Consider the following 20,951-nt stretch of genomic DNA (forward strand, 5'->3'; position numbering starts at 1 on the left):
CCCTCTTGCCACATGTAATGTACAATGTATAGAAGCTATAGTATAAAACAAGACTTACTTCCTAATGTTACACTCTTGGTTTTCGTTCTTTCTAAGCAACACATTACACTGAGTGTTTCGAATGCTAACATACTTCAAATTTTAACTGTTTACAGTACTTATACAATCCCAGAGATGTGTGTCCGTCCAGGGCTTTGCAACCTTCCATCTGAACCAACATCTTTGTGCGCAGTCACAAGACCGGCTCTTTAAGCTTGACACACATTACTCATCTAGTTATCCATCTCACTTCTAAAACATTCTTGAAACAAAACATTGAAAAAGAAAGTCCCTTCATGCTCCTTAAATAACATCAAAGATTTCTCAACCAGTATCTCGGTACGATTAAGCAATATTATAAATAGACTATTCATATGCATGTACACACGCAGAGCCAGAAAGAGAGACAGAGTGAGAAGGAGAGTACACAGCACATAGTCAAACATGCCTGAAGGCCCTCACACTTCCTTCCCCTCTAGCCGCTACACCTTTTTTGCTCACCACCCTGCAATTAGCGTGCCTAAAAGTTGCAGGCTTCCGAGGCCAGGCCCACACTAATCATAGGTATGCATTGTTGTGTTCAGCTGCCAGGTCTTTAAAAATCAGCACCTCTTGTTTAAGCCACGCCTCTTGGCCCGGGTTGCCGTGAGTGCAGAGTTGTTGTCTGAGGAGTCCCACGGACAAAACCGGAGAAACTTTACAGGTGTGTGTTTTAAGAATGGAGAGCAAACATTGACAAAACATGCAATACGCTTTTTTTTGCATGTCAATAAAGGAGGAAAAAGTAGAGAGGTACGACAAAAATAAGGCAGAGGAGGTTATTTAGCAAGAGCTGTTATTAGCCATCTCCGGTCTTTCTCACTGAATGCCCTGAGGTCTCAGCAGACTGTATGGCGGCAACTACACAGACACTGAATTTCCTTTTCCGCAGTTGCTGCACAAAGAAAGGCCTTCACTTCTCCTCTCTTGTGACCAGAGGCTGCACACATCACCTGTGCTCTAAGGACGTCTTCTGATTTGATTCATCATGGTGCACATATTGGGAATGAAAGTCCCGTGCTGCTTTGACTTAAATCCCTCATACCCTCATCTCAATTTGTCACGTTTTGTTTTCATGACAAGGTCAAATCAAATCAGAGTCTTTTAACTAAATAATTTCAGCCGTCTTCCTGAAAGCCAAGTCTGCTTGAGTTGGACTCTGCTGAATGCGGTTTGTGTCAAGCTAAACACATCCTTTATTCAGCGGTTGCTTGTTGGCAATATAGGAATGTCAGCTTGTTTACCGTCTTAAAGAGAATTGTGATGACCCTGATTGCACTTCGCAAAGGGAAGCCAAGGGATGCCTCTGTTAGTTAAACATCCTGTTGCCTTGTTTAAGCACACTACAGTGTGTTGTGCTCAGTGTGTGAAAAACACAGGAAATGCGCTCGGGCCATCCACGAATGTGAGATGAGAAAGAAGGCTGACTTCCTGAACTCTGAATACTCTAAAGGATACAAGCATGCTAGTGGGAAAATTCATGGTCACTGCGTTTCTCTGCTCTATTTCAAACAAGAGGCACTTTATTTGGGCTTGATCATGACAAGTGGTTACATTTAGGGAAATGCAGACAGAGACGGCCTTCTGTAACTTGATTACACAATGTGAGACTTTTAAAAGATGCGGATTGTGTGTGTAAATAAACTCACAGAACATTCATATCTGTCTGATTTAACCCACTCACAGGAGGCAGCTACCTTTGCTCTCAGGATAATCGTACACACCTCAGACAGAAAATCAAATCCCAACAGAAGTGTACAATATGTGTCAGGGCTGCACGTGATTGGACTGTATGCATAGGCTGTCTATATACAGTAACCCAGATGGATGTTTTTTTATGGCTGCAACATAAGGCAGTGGCGCAAGCTGTATGAAAGCCAGAGCAATACAAAGAAACTTCTCACACAACATGCTGTCACTATGACAACCAGGCAGAATCATTTAGCCTGATCTCTTGCCATTCCACACAGCACAGAAATCCAATAGCATTTAAGTCTTACGCAACCAGGCCACCGATTCACTCTGCAAGGCTTTTTTTTTATCATCACATTTGCAAATAAGATTCAAAGGTGCATACATGGAGTTTTCTGGTTACTTCTAAGTGGCTGTTTTATTTTGGAGGGTGCTCCAGTTGCCTGGAGAGAGTTTGGGATGCAATGTGTGGGCACCTTATGACTGGATCTTCTTAGTCCCCCCCAAACCCCAGTTTGTGGCTCAGAAGTGATGAATATTTCATTTACCATAAGAGGCAATTGCATTACGGAAATAATAGCACACAAAGTCATTTCAACTGTCCTTTCAAAATAAATGAGTTATGTTTTACAAAATATCCACATTTTCTGATCAGCTTTTAACTTTTGCTTTCGGTTTAAAGCTATGCGTTATAACTGTAATATTATCAATGACATTAATTAATAAAACTGTCAGAAAGATAAATGTACTGCATCGGTTCATACACACATGAAACATGAAGGGGATCTTATTTAATTCCACGTGCTGCAGCAGTCGTTGCTGTGCGCATTTAAAGCAGTTTCCCACAATCTTACATCAAGATTTTAAATGGTGGTTCGGGGGCGGTGGATCACTGTAAAGCTGCTTAATGAAAGAAAACAACAGAAATTGTTAATGGCCGAGTCTGTGTGTGTCAGCCCAAGTCCTTCCTCCAGATTATTTTCTACTTTGCGTGCTATCACACAGACGCTTCCCTCTTGTATCAATGCGTGATTGAAGGGAAACTTCTTTTGGGAAGTGCGGGGACTACTTTAGGTCAACTTTGGAAGGAAATGCTCCTTATAGCCCGCACAAGGCTACCGGAGAGTGTTGATTAGTAGAATATAAGCTACTCTTCAATGAGAGACAGTAAATCGTGTGGTGGTTGAGCGTATTAGATCTTAAGAGTGTTGTGTTTTTACTACGTCGCGGAAGGATCTAATTTTCTCAAGCGAGGGTCGACACATCCGCCCAGTTTTCCGATGTTTCATTCCCCCCGAGTTGAAAATGGAGTTCGATTAAAGCAGATGTCCACCAACTTCTAGAGGAGATTTCAAGTCTATATGCTTTTACTTAACCCGCCTGTGTTCATATTGAAAACATTTGGACCCTTTTACGGCTTTGGATGCCTTTACTGCAGATTACTCGGACACGTTGACGGAGCAGCGCTCCACAGCGCTTTTTCAAGTGTTGTCCAGGACCTGAAGTTGGCGAATGGATGCTCGACAGCCAGCCATAAATAACCTGCCAAACGATACAGTCTGCAACAATTTCTACGTTTTTTGAGGATCTATTCACATTTTTGCACACGGGGGATTTGCGCTTGTTGAAGAGGATGATGCCGATGGCCCATTTGTTGTGGTCGGATTTTACTTCCAGGGAGGATAAAATGAATCAACGATTGTCATTCCTCCTCGCGATTTAACGTCAGCTCCAGCCTGCAGAGCTAACGCTGAGCTAGCCTCACTTGGTTTCACAGGGACGCTTAGTTTGTTAGGCATGCCCCATTGTAACATCGTTTACTCACTTATCAGAAATAGGGGGTGATTTCTACATGTGAAGGGAAAATGGTGATATTTGTGGTATTTTATCCCGCCGTCACTGCGTCGTCGATGCTATTGCTAGGATTTGGATCCCCGTGAGGAAAAAAATGAGTGAAGATTCAACAAATCCAAACAACGAGTGAGTACTATTGATACATCGTATCCACTTAGTAACACATACAACATGTGTAATCACATATCTGTCAGATATTAACACACGCTATAGTCGACTAATCAGTTCAAAATGACATTTCAAACTGAGCGACGCTGCTATTTCATCATCTGTTAGACACACAGATGTACAATCTTTTTGTTTGGGTGGATTTTCAGGCTTTTTGAAAGGTGTTATATGGATTACAAAATTAGTCATGATGAGCAGAGTCTGACAAGTAATGTCATAACGTGAGGCCCGTAGTAAAAAATCCATGTCCTCTTAATTATTGTATAACTCCACCAGCTCACACATATGCTATGTATTTATAAAGCTAACATAATATGTAGGTAACAATGTATACATGGTTGTTGATATATTTTGTTTAACTATATGGCTAGGAAATGTGTTATTGCTGTATAGATTGGCAGTTATATGAGGGGTCAGTCGTTGTAGACAGGAACAATCATTAATCGAGTATAAAATATGATTTTATATACATGTCCGTTCAGTATACACCACCGTCAGAAAGCGTTTTACTGACAACCTAGATCCGTGTTTTACTCTTCGCCGACATTTTTGTTCTAACATAATCATCTATTAATATCGCATACATCGTGTTGTATTGCCGTACAGCCTTTCTTTCATGAAAACCATTCGAGCTTATTGCGGCAATGTTAACGTTGAAGCTCTGAAGATGCCATTTTTTTTTCTCAATCGCACTCATTTACATATCACAATCTCCATTCATAAAAACGCTTTAAAAAGGCGTCACGCGCACGCCCAAAACCCCACAACCCGCAGACTATATTTGTAATGTGAACGTGAGGTGTTTTTGTACACGTCGCGCCCATTTCCAGTCGCATTTTGCTATTGTTTTAATGGGCTGATCCCTTGTGTGCGCTTGTTGACAGTCAGTGAGAAATATCTGCTTCGGGAGGTGCTGCGGTCACATGATCCCCTCCATTCATAAAGTACCTGCCTGCCCATTCACAGCACTGTACACTGTTTCGCATTGCACCGACGATCACACAATGATCACATTTCCTGTGTTTTACTGCACAATGCATCGCACTTAAACGCAACATCTCGTCTATTAATAGTCGCGTATTAAACAAAAGGGCCGCAAATGTTCCATTTAAGCGTCGTTTTTTTTCACAATTTTATCTGAGAATTTTTTTTAGATAATGTATTTGTCACAGAGGAAGTCATATGCCCCTTTCAGCCATTTACAGTGTCATGGTTTAATGCTCCAAACACACCCATGGTTTTCCCCATTCCATCTATCCGGCCTCTGTGAGGTTGCTCGATTTAATGCATGGAGGCTTTGTCCTTGAACTACACTTATCTTTTTTATGTAACACATGTCATGGAGTGCTTTTCCCTCACATTTAGACTCATAGAATAGATTACGTTTAAAGCACTTACCTCAGTCGATCACATTTTGCTTTAGGTAAAAGCTGATTTTTGATATTAGTGAAGTTTAGCATAAATTGTGACATAACATAGCATGTTTGATGCTAGTTGGAGGCAGTCATATGGTTACATTTCCCCACTCTGATAGCCTCTAGTGACAGAAAATACAGTAAAGCTTTCCTGAGTTTTGGGACTCCCTTAGGTAACCTCAGGGACACCTCAGGGCCCTCAGGCCCCACTTTGGGAACAACTGCCACCGGCTACAAATCAGCAGTGGTTGTGCGAGCTAATGTATATGCTGGGTTTGTTCAACACTGCAGGATGGCAGCAGCTAAGATGGCGAAGGGATCCAAACATTGTTGCTATGATTCCACCACCTTTCTGGCTGTTGTATGATTCATAGTAATGGAGTGGAAAGAATACAGAGTGTAGCCAGAGCTGCTTATTTTCTCAAGAAATGCTCTTTCTGCTGAAAATATCCGATTGAAGCTGTTTTTTATAGAGTAATGAAAATTTTAATCACAGTTGGGTGTCATTATGACATTGTGCTTTCTTCCATTGATAAGATAAATTTAGATATTTGATGAGTCATTCGCTACATCTTAAAAAAAAAAGAGCCTTTTCTCTAGGGATGCATGATATTATCGGCACGTTATCGGTATCTGCAGATTATGGCTTGAAAATGACAGATATGTCATATTTCTGCCGATACTTTCCGCCAATAAAACAACGCTTTAATAATGCCGGAATGCTCTATGATTCCCTAAAAAAAGAAAAGATAATGCTACAAATGAATACGGCATTTTGTTCATAACCTACGTTTAAGTACTTAAGCCCTGTATTATGTTATTTCTGCATCCGCCAGTTGGCTGCTACAATAAGAGCAGGCATGATATCAATTCCACTATAGGGGAGACTTGATGTTCTCTGCAATTAGGTGGTAAAAAACATGTGCCTAATGTATCAGTATTGAAATCTGCAAAAAGGGTTAGAAAATATCGGCATATCGGATATCGGCAAAAACAAAACAATATCGTGCATCCCTACTTTTCTCTAACAGATGGAAATTGTCTTCGGTTATCTTGACAGATTCGTCTGAAGCGTAGCTTAAAAAAATATTTGCTCTCCTGTAGCCTGCAGTGTAAACGCATCATTTAAAATATCGCCCCAAAATGTGTGAAGACACAGTCCTGAAGTGGTTTAGTCTGACTGATGGGTGGTAAGCCAAGCTGATGTACACACACAGCACACCCTTTGCTGAGAACATGTTACTTGGCCTTGGTGCAAGTATGTTCACAAGGCTGACATGACAAGAAGGCACATACAGCCTCATCATATTTTGGTTTGCTCTTTGTGTGGTGTGACGTAAGGATTACGGGCATTTCTGCAGACAAGGATTACTGCCATGCTGGTGGAAGTGTGTGCAACCAGCTTATATTGAGTGTAGCTTCTATCTGTTAAATGCACTTTTTAAAGTGTACCATCTGTTTTTATCATTGAAGTTCAGTTGCCTCTGTTGCATTCAACATGTGTAGGCTACACACTCATTGTTTCAGATTCCTGCACTCTTGTGGTTATTGTCGTTTGCCAGTCAGGTGACTCCTCTCTCTGTGTCCTCTTCCTATCTACGTGATTGATTTGACAGCTCAGCGTTTTATCTGCCAATGTGGGTGTCGTGATCTTATCACCTGAGGGCTGTTTTGCACTCCCAATCCTGTTGCGGAGCTTTTCCAAACACATTCCTCCCCAAACAACCCCCATCATGTCCTGAAACGACAAAGGGAGACAGCTACTTCAGTTGTTAGGCCCACTGCTTTACGGCCGGGGTAATTGCCTACATCCTGTGGCCCTTATGTTAAGCTAAATAATTTCCTGGACCTATTTTTTATAGATGCTCTTATTAGGGGTTATTGCCAGTTGTTGGGTGTGACCTCCGTGAACTTAGCTTTATTAGCTGAACAAGTCTAAGCTGAGTACCTTTTGCTAAGGTCTCCTGAGCTGAACACATGTTTGGTTTTGCTTCTGTATTCTTTTAGGGAAGTGTTGCTTGTGACTACAGCGGTTAAAAGACACATGAAATGTTTTTTTTTGACAAATATACATAAATAGACGTGTAAGTTATTTCACTTTACTGGTTACGAGGCATAATCTCTCTTTTTGTAAGATGTAGAAGTTCTGTTCATTTGTCCTCTTTCTCAGTCACCTCATTTACTTAAGGTGAACCGTTGCATAATCCTAAAAGTCAGAAGAATATTTCCGTCCCACTGTCTGCCTGTTCTATTAGAAGCTGTCTTATTGTTTGCGTGATTAATGACAAAGATCCTCTGTGTAACCAGAGGGCTCGGACTGTCTGTAACCAAGACAAGCCAACAGACTGAACAGGCCTTGTATAGCGGTGGACTGTTCCATTCCCATGGCCAGATTTAGGCCTGGATTTTGTGTATTTTAAACCCAAGCCACTTCCCTCTTATAATTTTCATTTCCTCTTCAAGTATTTTAGGAGGAGGCATGAACTGGCATAAATGTCAGCAGTGTATTTGTAGCATATTCCAAACAAATGTTTGATTATTTAGTAAGACAAACATATGAAGCCTGTTAAAACTTTTTATCTCTTCCTCACACCATCCACATAGCGGGGCTTGTCTTTTATTTCTTTGTCGAGAAGGGCCTCTGATCTTCACAGGCCATATCCGAATGCCTCTAAGAAGTGCTTTTAGCGCAAAGTGTCTGAATTGTGGATATTGTTTTCAGTTGTGCAGCATGCGGGAGCATGAAGGCTGGGCCTTGTTGTGGATCTTTGCTGCAGCTGGGCTGAGATGGTTCTTCCCTGCGAGGCCGCAGACATAAAAGGGTGCAGATGTAAATCCTGAACCTTGTGTCTTTGATTGAGTTTCCAAACACTTTGAAAACAGGAAGAGGGTTCTGTGTGTGCGCGCACACACACACGCACGCACACTTGGGAACATTTGGCATGTGTATGTGTTTCTGGTAGAGATGGGCCCAGTTCCTAGAAGATAGCTTTGTATAATCAAATAAATGCATTAACGAGTGAAGTTTAAAACAGGGTTTCAATTGAAGGCCTGTTAGAACATATACTTTTATCTGCTCAGTAACTTTGATCATATTTAGTCCTGACTAGTGGCTACATTTAGCTTCTGGAACAGACTTTTATTGGTTGGTTAAAGTGTTTCTTGATTCCTCCAAATCCTCCAGACGTAATTGAACGTGAATCTGAATGATTTTCAGCACGGACTAGTTTCTGTGTTTCTGGTGGTGATGATGATGATTTTATGTTACTCCCAACAACAGTGATGGTTTATAACTTTACATCAACGGGCTAACATGTTGGTTTGGTGGTTTATCCTTCCCAAGTTGCTCCTGAGATGCTCTGATGGTTTCTCCCTCAGCTAATCGTCTGTTCTTCCCAGTCTTCCCTGCTCGGATTCAGCGCAACTCTCGAGTCGGCGCTTGGGTCCCTGGGGACTACTTTTACATCAAAGACGACCAGAGACGCCGCAGCAGTCGAAATTTGTGGTCCAACCCCCTCGTTTTTTGGTAATGGCAAGCGCAAGGTTTTAATTTTCCGAATGCTTGCGGTTCAAATTAAGATCATCTCAATATGTGGCTGTGATTGATGTTTGGGAATAGTTTTCTGGCATTCGATGCACATATGGGAGTCTTTTGATTTATAGAGCCACAGCGCAGCAGCACCTAAAACATTGTTGTTGGGGTTGCAGGCCCGATCCAGTAATAGAGGGTTTGGTTAGAAAATCAATGTTTGAGTGAGCAGTTTTGACATTCATGTGCTGGTGTAGGTCGGCTACACTCACACGGCCGCCTGTGACGGATGCGACCAGAAGTGACTCTGATCTGTGAGTTTGTCGTCATATTAGGCGGCGTCTCTGTGAAAGGATGGTGGTAAAATTTGAAGTGTGGTGCAGCAGAGATGGCTTGTTCTCTCTTTTTTTTTTTTTTTTCCCTGAGTCAGTTGGTAGCTAAGCTGAATGTTCTTGTGAGGGAGATGACTCACCAGCAGCCTGAGGTGTTGAGAGGAGATAGGGCAAATTTCTCTTTCACTTCTCTTTCTATAGCCAACGTATTAGTTTTCACTGCAGCTGAAGTAGCGGGGCCTGTGATGCCGGCCGCCTGTTGGTGCTTCTGTAGACATTGTCCCATTATTAGGCCCGGTTTTATTAATGGCCTACAGACGGTCCCTTTTATAAGTGTCTTGTTCGGGCCTTATGTCATAATTTGCTCTGCATCCATGTTGGGTCATGTTGCTGTTTGTTGTGGGTATGTCTGTGCCCTTGAGTTTGCCACTGGTTATTTAGGGGACTTGAACCGTGGCTAATTGGCCGGCTAGTTCGCACCGTTCAGATTAGATGCACTGCTGGAATCGACGGTCGAGTCCCAGATTGCGTGTTATTCATTTCTTCAATGAGGCGTGATCGCAGCGAAGGAAACGGCTGCAGTTTATCCTCTTACAGCTTCAACTTTAGGATGTTTGTTTAGGGTGGATTATAAGTTTTATTAATCCAAGTATTAATATCTGCAATCTTTGGTTTGATGTAGATCTGCGGGCTCATTGTAGCTAAAGATAAATCTGTTAATGGAAGGTAAGATAAGTGTGTTTTAGCAGCTGCCACATCCTAGCGAATGAGTCACCCCCAGACTAGCCTTTCACGACGTCTTCCATTCCTCCTTTCCTAGTGATTGCTTTCCTTTCCGAGGATAATCTATAGAATCGGATTGGGATAAGTAGCTTGTGTTTATTCTCCCAATGATATTTTAATGATTTTTCTCCCCTCCCCCTTTTAAAGTTCTACAAGCCAAAGTGGTCCAGTGGAGCCTGACCGAGCTTGACAGCCTTCCTCCGGTTTTGATACAGGGGAGATATGGGGAGGAAAAGGGGGCGATGGAAAAAAAAAAAAAAAGAGGCAAAGGGGGGAGCTTTTTCTCCCCTTTTCTGATGCTAATGAAAGGAGGAATGGTTTTCCAGCTTTTAGCTTGCAGAGTGTGTCTCCCCTGCAGCATGCTCCGCTGCCTGGACATTGTGGGAGGACAAAACTCCAGGCCCGGGATCCAATAACGTGAAATTTCAGCAGAGAAGCGGCCATTGTGTAGAGAGAGGCAGCCGGGGAGGGGTTGGGTAGAGGAGGGAGGGGGGGGAGACGGAGCGGAGGAAAGGGAGGGTGACTTGGCGAGCTCCCAGGGCTCAGGCCACATCCTTTCTCTCTCTCCTCTCCTCTCCTCTCCTCCTCTTCCTTCTCCTCCCTTCCCTTCTTCTGCTCCCCCCCTCTCCTGTCTTTCTCTCAATATCCCCCTCATCCATACCCCTGCCCTCCACCGCTCCGCTCTGGGGGTGGGAAGCCCAAGGCTGAGACAGGAGCAAAGCATGATGGCATGCTGGAGCCCAGTGAGCCATGGGCCGGAGCAGCAGACAAACGGCCACTTTGTCAGCTAAGGAAATGGTTGTCCCAGGATCCCCCTTCTCCACCGTACGCTGGAGCAGCCGGCCTCGAGGCCCGGGCCTGCTTGCTTTGCACGTGCTTCCCCCATCACACCTCCTCTCCTTCTTCCCTTTTTAATTCCAATTTAAATCACAGTGTTTGCTTTGTTTGCCCTTACTGTAAATGAGGTTAGAAACACTAAGATGTAGCCCACTTCCTTATTGCGTAAATGCCATAAAAGCCCAATGACATCCTTTTTATGAATAGAAAAGGCCACATTCAAACGCTGTTGACTGTCACCTTGGTCTCCACCCTGTTCCCATCCACCATCCCCCCTCCTCCTCCTTCCCCCGCACAGTCCTCCGTTACACTCTCACCCCTCCCTCCTGTGCGTCTCTCCTGCTTTCGGTCGGAAATGAAGTCAGTCATCCAGCAGAATAACTTGGAATAATTTGGAATGGGGGGCTCCTTTCTCTCTATCTCTCTCCCTCCCTCACTCCCCCTCGCTACCTCCCCCCCCTTGCTCGCAGGCCCAGGCCAGCTGATCTGCTTCCGCTCTCAATTGTGTGTCCAGTCGACTGTGTGCTCCCAGCAAGGGGCGTGGAGGCCGGCCTTTGTCTCCACTATCCCACTCTGAACTGTGCGTCTGTGTGAGTGTGTGTGTTGCAGCAGGTTGCACTCAAATATTTCTTGTATGAGGGAGAAGAAGACGAGCGGATTGAACCTTTAATCCCCTGTTTTTGCGATTGGTTGAGTCGTCGTCTTTCTGCAGGTTTCAGAACTGAACTTAAGAGACATTTCTCTTTTTCCTACAACAAGGTTTCAATGGGTGTTTCCAAACTTCACACACACACAGTCCACTTCACTTCCTCTCTGGGCCCGGCCCCCCTCCCTGTGAGTGTCATGGTTGCTGGCATGTGTGTGATGGTAGGTCTGAAGGGTCAGGCCCTGGTCATTGTGCCCTGGTCATGGCTGAGCGACACCACCGCCTGCCTTCTGTTCACCCCAGGGACCCCCTTCCTGATTGACAGCCCCTCCTGCACCCATCACCCGCATCCTTTTATTGGGGGCCATAGAGGGGTGTAACAAGCGGCAGTATTTCCTTCTTTTACTGCCTGCTCAAAAATGCATTTTTCTGCTGTGGCAGAGGTTCTCATGTAAGGTTGAGCACTGCGTCTGTGGCGCTGTTAAGAAGTGTAACCATAAGGGTGTTGCTGGGAGGATGCAAGGGGAAGTTAGTTGTGGTTGTTTTTCTGACGGTCTCCCACGATCAGTTACTGTTTAAACTTGGGGGGGAGGACATTCGACAAAGAGCTGACAACTGTGATATGAGTGCTTTTAGCTTGATTTATAGTTTTGGTTAAATTCTGCCTCGCTGTCCTTTGGGCACATTTATTTTATTGGCACAATAGTTGCTTATTTTGGGATCAGTTTGCTTATAAAAAGTCACAAAATAATGGAGTTATTATGACTTTAAAAACAATCAACAGACGTCCAGTGTTGTCCACTTTAGCTGCACTGTGACGGAAGTACTGGAAAGTTGCGCACAGCTCTACCAAATGTAATACCATTGATAAAACTAAATAAAATGAACAGATGTGGCTTTTTTTATTGACAGAGGCATTCCTGCAATAATGCCAGAAATAAGTCTTTAAAGTTCTAACATAGTGCTATTTGATTTTGCATATTTGTTTCCTTTAAAAAGAGAAAGATAAGGAGGGACTCGTCAGGGATGTGGATGGACATACAGTATCCAATAGCACTGAATGGAAGAACATTCAAGCAAAAACATAGTGACTACCAATAGGCCTAACTGCTAGCTAGTTTGTCGTTCCTGTAAGTCATTGGGGAGGGAGACAAAGTTTAAAGTCTAACGCAAAACAAGTATATTCCCCTAATGTGTAGATTAACAAAAGACATGTTTGATAAAAAAAACCTTTATATTCAGTTTATGGGAACTTAAAGGAAACCAAAGAGTGTGCAGATGTTGTGAAGCCATAAGGGCCTGTGTCCACTAAAGGTGGTCTTTTGTGCTAGCAGCGCCTATTTTCTCTTTACCTATTTTGCTCAGTGTCACTTCTCCTCACCGACCAATCAAAAGAAGAAGGGGCGGGACTACTGATATCAACTTTGCCAGGACGTGATTCCTTTCTATTATCGATGTTTTATTTGTGGAAATTTCTTTGTATAAAAGCAAATTTTAAGCATACAGAGCAATTTAAAACAGAGAAACGGTCACTTATAAGGGAGGCGGAAGTGCCTTGTGACAGCTTTCGTTACCTAGTAACAGTAAGCACCAGTGAGAAGTGCTCTGAAATGAGGTCATGGGCGCTGCCAAGGCAAAAAACGCTATTGGTGGACACAGGCCCTTATATACATCCAACACTACTATTTGGCTACTAACTAATTTGAGTTCAACGTTCACTCTGTTTTAGCTCTATTTTTGGTCTCCACCAACTGCTGAGAGAAGTCGTTTTACACTTTGTTCACCAGCTAGTCATTAACTGTCCGTCTGCTGTTCGGCGCCAAGCAGGTGTACAATACAGTGACTTTTCAGAGCTGAATGCCAAGGCTAAAAAAATGACGCGTTGGGAGTTAAGCAAAGCAGCCGATCAGCTAAACTTGCTCTAAAGCGAAGTGAAGTTGCAGATCTGGGCAAGGATTCTTATGTTGCTTCACAGCCTTGAGCGTCCTCTGTCACATTGTCATTTGGTAGATAATTAGAGCTTTTATTAAAATAATAATCATAGCTTCTTTAAAGACACAGTCACATAGGCTTGAGGTAGTTGTTGGGGAGGGGGGGGTGTTAATCTTTACTCTGTGAAGATTTGTGTTTTCAAACTGTTTTGTCGGTTGGTTTATTTTCAGATTTGTTTATAATGCTCATCAATCCTTTTCTGGGAACTTTGGTCAACTATTTCCAGGTTCCAGGATATCAACGCGTTCAGATTTAAAGCTCTCTTGCTCTTAGATTAATTACTAACCAATAACCAGGGAACTGACGTTTGCCCAGGGTGTGGAAGGCAGGAGGCCAAAGGTTAGCCGTACAGAGCAGGGGAAGATTTAGAGAGTGGGAGTACACAGCCAGCTTTATCTTTAACAGTTGCACTACTAGTTAACTGTATAATATATTAAATGTTATGAGAGTTCTTTACAAATGTTTCAGGACATGCGACGTCACCTTCATCGGTCAACCAGGACGTCGGCCAGAGTGCAACGTGTCACAGGAAGACATCCGGCCGCACAGTCTTTACTCCTTTGCCCGTTTCTGTCAGCTCTCAGATCTTTCCCAGCATTTAATGTTTTACCCGGAGTCGCTGCAAAACGCTGCCCTCAGCACACCCTTACCTTTGTCGTTTCCGGTGGCCCAGTGCAGGCTGTGTTATCTAATCAGGGAAACATCTGACTCCGGGAGAAGGCACAGAGAGGCAGTAGATGTAGAATTATGATGTGTGATTAAAAGTGTGTGTCAAAGTGTGGTGTGATACAGTCTGCTGATAACACCTGGAACAGTGTGGCAATACAGTCGTGGAGCTTTTTCTTTTACATTTGTATATTATAATATTGTATGGCAGGACAGCCTTTTTCCAGTTTGTGGCTGTTTGACATTTGAATGATGACGCATGTTTTTATGTTGCTGTAGGTCTAAAAAAAAAAACCCCTGAAGCTTCATACGTTTTTATACTCACCGTCTCATGTCAGCTGTCTATCAATCTCTCAAACTTATAGCCTTTTATAATAATCTTTCATGGTTCGTCATGGTTTATTCCTGCACTGAAAAATGTAATTGGTATATTTTCCTCCAGTTACATAGATAAATGTGTGAATGATAAATAAGTTGCATACGCAGTGTCCAGAGCAATGACTGTATATATGTTGTAGATGGACGACGCATCTCCATCTGCTCTCACTGTACGAAATTGAAGCCAAGAGTGCCAAGAGTTGTGCAGTAAAAATCGGCAGGTGGAGCCGCCGTAGCCACTTCCGCTAACCAAAACACACACACACTTAACTTAGCGTAAAAAACTGGATCCCGCACGTCGGCGTATTTAACAGCAGAACAGCTTCTTGTGTTGGTCTGAAGCAGACGTTCACAGATATGGAAACTTCAATGACTGTAGTGATTGTTTTAGTTACGTCTCCTCTCGCCGTTCCTCCTCTGCTCTGCTAATCAGGAACAGATCGGCTGCAGGAGCCGTATTTGTCAACAGAGCTGTCAATCATCCTTTTTACAGCATCAAATGTAAAAAATAAACTTGTCAGAAAAATGAACACTTGGACGTAAATCAGCATGATAAGAACTAACTATAATGACAGAAACCATGTTAGAGAAACATTTATTTGTTGTGTATTTAGATTTTATAGTTTGACTCATGTCCCATCTGTTAGCATGGAGGAGGCGGGCTTTATGACTATACTGCAGCCAGTCAGAAGGGGGCAGTCTGTTTATACAGCCTATGGTCCAGAGGTGAACTCGGCCACATGGTCGGTCACCCTCTGGCCGTGGTTAAACACATGATGACGCCTTCAGACTTCACAAATCGTAGCCACTAATCTATTAAATCATGCGCTAAATATACATTAAACCACAGTTGAACCCTTGACCCTTGATGCAGATTTGAGACTGGCTTTTTACTGGTAATTGTGTTTTAAGAACACCTAAACGTCCATCATGGCTTCTGTAATCTCTGGCATCAAAGTACTGTAATGTGGCATCTGGTGGATTGTGTTTAAACGCTATCTCTATGACTGTATAGTGTTCCTCGATACAGATAACCTTTTTGTGTAGGCTACATGTACTGTACTACAACTCAGCTGTATGTGGGCTGATGTTTCACGTAGGCTGTTTGCTTTGGATGATGTTTGGTTATCCAAGTTACTCAGGGGATAAGGTTATTTTAGATGCTGATCACTATTGATTATGTCCATTAAAAGCCTTGTTTTCTTTTCCTCTCTCCTTCCTCCCAATCTCCTCACCTTCCTCCCGTCCTCTCCTCTCCTCTCCTCCTCCACAGTGACAGTTATGCGCGCGTGAGAGCAGTGGTCATGACTCGGGATGACTCTGGGTGGCTTCCCCTGGGGGGCGGAGGCCTTAGCTGTGTCACCGTCTATAAGGTCAGCCGGGCGGAGGACAGCGGCAGCACCCACAGCGGAGGCAGCGGAGGAAGCAGCACCAACCTCAGCCCCTGTAGCTCCAGTCCTAGTCCCAGCCCCAGCCCAAGCCCCAGTCCCAGTCCCACCTCGGTGGAGTTCCACATCAAGGGCGAGAGGCTCAAAGACAAACTGGTAAGGGAACTCTTTAGCTCATTTTGTTTCAGGTTCTGCTGCGCTGCACAAATTCTTTAACGCAAATGCAGGTGCACACGCCAGAGATGGTGCATTCTCTCCTATGAGGTCACCCTGACCCCCACCCTCTTTCCTAGACTCCCCTCTCTGTGTCTCACTGACACGCTCACTCACACAGGAAGTGAGTATTTGGCTTTCCTCCATAGCGCAGGTATCTGAAAATAGGAGCGAGCTGCGTGATGCTGTGATGCATGATGATATCATTAAAGAGAAGGGCAGATTACTCAGGAGCAAAGAATGTGGGATGAGGGATGTGGGAAACACACAAAGAGCTTCGAAGGGACACAAATGATGGAATAGCGGCTGGAAATTCACACTGACTTGGATTTTCCATGAGTACACAAGTGTGTGCCCACCTTTTTACATAAGCATTTCCTCTTTGTTGATGTGTGATGTAAAGAGTGTGTGAGTCAGTAAATTAAGCCAGGGAAATATGTTCCTGATTATTTCACGGTTAAAGAAATCCCACATGTCAACTTGCATAAAGCGCCCTGTACTTAATATAATCAAACTGTGAGAGACATGGCTTTAAGACGGTGAAAGAAATATAGTAATTCATTTCTTTGTACATTTTTCTTTCGTAAAATACTGACAGAAAAGACACATTTCTGGAGCCCAAAGTGACATTAATGCATCGCTTGTTTGTCTGACCAACAGTTAGAAAGCCGGTGATGATTGGTTGATTATCATACGTACGGCAGTCAGTATGTTTTGCAGCATGTCCCCCAGATGGTGAAACATTATCATGAGTGAACACAGCATGAGTGGTGGAAACAGGAGTTTATTATCACTAATAAGTTTGTATCCTTAATTGTTAAAATAAAATCCGTGGTGACGGGCTAGTTGTTGTTGTAGCGGCTAAACTAGCACGTCGTGAGACTGCACACGGGCTCGCCAGCGCCTGTTAGATGCGCAGAGAGTTGAGACAGCGGTGCTCCGACTGCCAGGTTTCTTTTGCTGATGACTATGATTTATTTATTTTTAAGATTATTTTTCTGGCCTTTCATGCCTTTATTGAGAGGACAGTGGATAGCGCTGGAAACAGGGGAAGAGAGCGAGGATGACACGCGGCAAAGGGCCGAGGGCAGGAGCCGAACCCGGGGCCACCGCATCGAGGACTGAAGCCTCTGTTTATGGCCGCCGATTTAACCACTGAGCTAAACCTGCGCCCGTGACTGTGATTTTTAAAACGACGTTGTTGTTGACAATGTATCGCTCTGTACGGGAAAGATGAGGTGCTTCCCTGGGACGCATGGTTTACTTTGCGGCGTCCATTTAGATTTTAATGCATCAGACACGATGGACGCGTACCGATAACATGACTGGGTCTATGATATGACAAAAAAAAAAACGGTCACAGGGTCCAATCCGCGGTTGGTGTCACATAACCGCGGCATTGCCGTCATGCGGTTACCGTGACAGCCCTCGCTGAAACTAGCATATAGTTGGATTTTCACCTTGAAAGAAACAAGGTTAATCATCCTGAACTCGGGGCGCTGGTTTTGCTCGGTTGGTAGAGCAGGCGCCCCATGAACAGAGGCTGTAGTCCTCGTCGCACTGTTCGACCCTATTCTGCCGATCATTTGGTGCATGTCATCCTCCACTCTCTACTCCCAACATTTCCTGTCTATCTTCAGCTGTCCTATATGATAAAGGCAAAAAAAAAAAAAGATAAAAATCATCCTGATTACATTTCTATCAAACTACTCATTTAGCTCTAGTGTATGCCCCAAAACTAGGTGTACACTTACCATACTCTGAATGCATCGTAGCTTTGCAGTCACTGTATTTTTATGTGGATGAAACTGGTTCTGTAGCTGCACAATATTGTAGTGAAACGCTATTAATGGGCTGAATCATCATCTGCATGGTTTCAGACTTGTATACAGGCTGTACATTAGATACAGCATGCACTGTAGCATATGGAGCTCAAGCACTACTCAATGTACCGTAAAATGTGGAATATAAGTCACACCGGAACATAAATGGACTGTACTTATATAGCGCTTTTCTAGTCTTTGCGACCACTCAAAGCTGCTTTTACACTACATATCACATTCACCCATTCACACACTGATGGCAGAGGCTGCTACGTAAAGTGCCCAACTGTCAATCAGATATCACATTCATACCCGTTGGCTATGCCAGCGGGAGCAATTTGGGGTTCAGTGTCTTGCCCAAGGACACTTCGACATGTAGCCTGACGGAGCTGGGGATCGAACCTCCGACCTTCCGATTGAAAGACGACCGACTCTACCACTGGGCCACAGCCGCCCATAAGACGCAGTCTGTTTTTGGGGGTATCCCAGAGGGGAAAAAAGGTTTTCTACAGCTATTTATTAGAAAGTTATTTCAAGATTATTTCAATGTATTTTCATTTGAAACACATTCAAAACACATAAATTACAGCCTAAAATCTGTCGAGTTTGTAGTCCTGCTAGCTACCAGTACAGTAGCTGGCAGCCAACGGTAACATTGATTGTCGTGAGGGTGGCGGCTGCACTGGCGATCATGACGACAACAGTGTGGCTAGTTACAGCATTAAAAGGTGATTTTATTTTGAGCTGTGACACCTAGTTTTGTCAGCGTGTACAGCATGCACACATACGAGCTCATAACCTGCAAAATACACAGTCTTTCTGTTTCTGTACTTCTAATCCTCGTGGCAAGCTCATGACCTTCTTGTCACAGACTCATTCTGTGTTGGAGATGTAAAACAGATCCAGTAGATGCACTGGGATAATCCTGGTCTGCGGTAATGAGAGTGTAAATCTGCGTGTTTGAGGGAGGGTGAGAGCTGTCTGTCAGATGTCAGGAGACCGCGCAGGCCACCGTGATGCACATTAGAGGCTTGTTTAAGGAGGGCGTTTAATCTATTTCTGACTGATCACGTTTTAAGCGTGTTTACGGCGTGTTTGTTTTTTCGTGCGTTGCTATCCAAGCGTGTGTGTGGCTCAGGAAAAGGGCGTGACGGGAATGCTGTTGCTCAGACGGGCTCACAGACATTGCTCAGAGACCCCGGCATCTCTTCTGGGGATGTGGTAAAACACCCCTATCGCCGCCAGAGTCTACCCCTCAGCCGCCACAACAAACACCCCGCCATATGTAGGTCTGCCGGGGATGCCACCCAGTGCCATGGTGCTGGCGTCGAACCGCAGCGCTACCGACAGTCTGAGGGCATCAGGAGGAGGAGAGGCAGAGTGATGAATCCATGAAAACAACCGAAACAGACACAACCACATAAGAATATGTTAGCCGGAGTCGGAAGAAAACATGGAGCAATATCTGCGCTTGTTACCGCAGTGTTTTCTAAAACAGTAGCGCCAGTGTTTTGATTTCAGAGGTAAATGAAAGACCATAATTATGTTGTATGAGTGATGTTAAAAACAGGAAGAAAACAGACAGAGGGAAGACATTCTGAATGTTTCAAGAGGATGTCTGAAACAGAGGGAAAGCGCAGTTTTTGTCTTTTCAAAGGAGAGAATTTCAGTTTTAATTCAGTTACAAATGGACACAAATATAATTCCCCTCTTCTAAACCCCAACAGGAAGCGAGACAGAGGAGAAACAGGTTGCGAAATCACAAAAGGCACGATTTTGGCCGGTAGAGGAGAGGTGTTCGGGACGCATAAGAAATGAGATGAATCAGGGAAAGAGATAGTCAAAGAGCAGGAAACAGAGGTGGAGCCAGAGAGAGACGGGAGACGGAAGAGGTGGAGGGGATCTGTCTATAAGCGCAGTGATGCGGCACAGAGTGTACTGGTGATGACTCAGCTGGCTCTCCATATAGCTACCAATCACTCTCGTTGTTGCCTCCCCCCCCTTCCTCTCTCTCTCTCTCTTTCTTTTTTCTTCAATCTGATTCACTTACTCTCTTAAAAACTACACATATAATTGGTTGATGATTTCTAAACCACGCTGGCTCTCTCTGTAGCTCAGTTGAAACATGTGCATCCTACTAAGCCTTTCAAACGCAGTGCTGATGTTGTTGCATAACTCGTATCTCTATTTTTGACTGACTTTTGTATGATGAAAAAACACTCATTGAAATATCTTGCATGTTAGCATAGCCTCCCTGTATGCTACCTCCGCCCGCATCATTCTCCTCCCTTAGCGTCTGTATTCCTTCCTATCTCTTCTCCTGCTTCCTGGCTCCTCCTCCTCTCTTGTCTCCGAGCGCGGCGTGGAATGCGGTGTTAAGTGTCGTCCTTTCCATGCAACCGTGATACTTCCTCCTCCCGTCGGCCTCGCTGCGCGCTCACCTTACCTGCTCCGGCTCCATTCAGTCTCGCCTCCACAATCAGCCCCAGAGGCACAGCAAACCCCCCCCTCCGCACTTACCCCCTTTTTGCACACCATCCTCCTAACATCCAATTCTCTCCTCTTCCTGTCCCCTCATCCTTCTGGCTCTGACTAAACTCACAGGCTAAACCTTTAACCCCTCATCTCTCTATGTGTGATAGTGGACATTCGGGCAGAAACATTTTGCTGTGCACTTGTAATCAACAAGCTCTCACACAGACACTCAAGATGAAACGTATACCTGTGCGCGCCCTCTCTGACACACGTATCACATATCATCCTCCTCGTATACAGCCGCCACGCATCGTCCTCTCAAAGCGTGCATGTCTCCTCTTGTCCACATCGACTGGGGGGAACGGTGCCACCTGCTTTGAGCCGGCTCGTATCTGTTTGCGATCGCACACTTGTGGCGCTGGGGTCATTGAGCTTTTCCCTCACACGTTCCCGCCTGCACACGCTCACACGTTCACACCCCATTAAGCCACCTTCTCGTGCACGTCGGTTAAAAAACCTCAAAGACTGTAATGGCCGTCTCTCATTTCATTTAATCTGCCTAGAGGAAGGCCGGGAGGCGGCCCAGTAGCCCTGATTAATAATAGGCTTTGGAAACGCAGTCCCTCTCTCGCTGCCACACACTTGGGCTCCAAAACATACACATACCCCCCCTCCCCCCCGC

General features: G+C 44.4%; 1 protein-coding gene across 2 annotated transcripts in view; it reads left to right on the forward strand.

Moving 5' to 3' along the window:
* Positions 1-3,222: 3,222 nt before the first annotated feature.
* Positions 3,223-20,951, forward strand: part of spred1 (sprouty related EVH1 domain containing 1) — a 33,472-nt gene continuing 15,743 nt past the window's right edge. Inside the window, exons 1-2 of one of the 2 annotated variants that reach the window (XM_069661853.1) lie at positions 3,223-3,750; positions 15,644-15,914. In XM_069661853.1, coding sequence (XP_069517954.1) covers positions 3,719-3,750; positions 15,644-15,914 — 303 coding nt within the window. In that variant the 5' untranslated portion in view covers positions 3,223-3,718. The remainder of the gene's footprint in view (positions 3,751-15,643; positions 15,915-20,951) is intronic. The other variant, XM_069661854.1, reaches the window with a different exon arrangement.

Source organism: Semicossyphus pulcher, unplaced genomic scaffold (assembly GCF_022749685.1).
Source record: "Semicossyphus pulcher isolate SPU_LCO1_2020_fin unplaced genomic scaffold, fSemPul1.0.p SCAF_14, whole genome shotgun sequence".
Classification (NCBI taxonomy): Eukaryota; Metazoa; Chordata; class Actinopteri; order Labriformes; family Labridae; genus Semicossyphus; species Semicossyphus pulcher.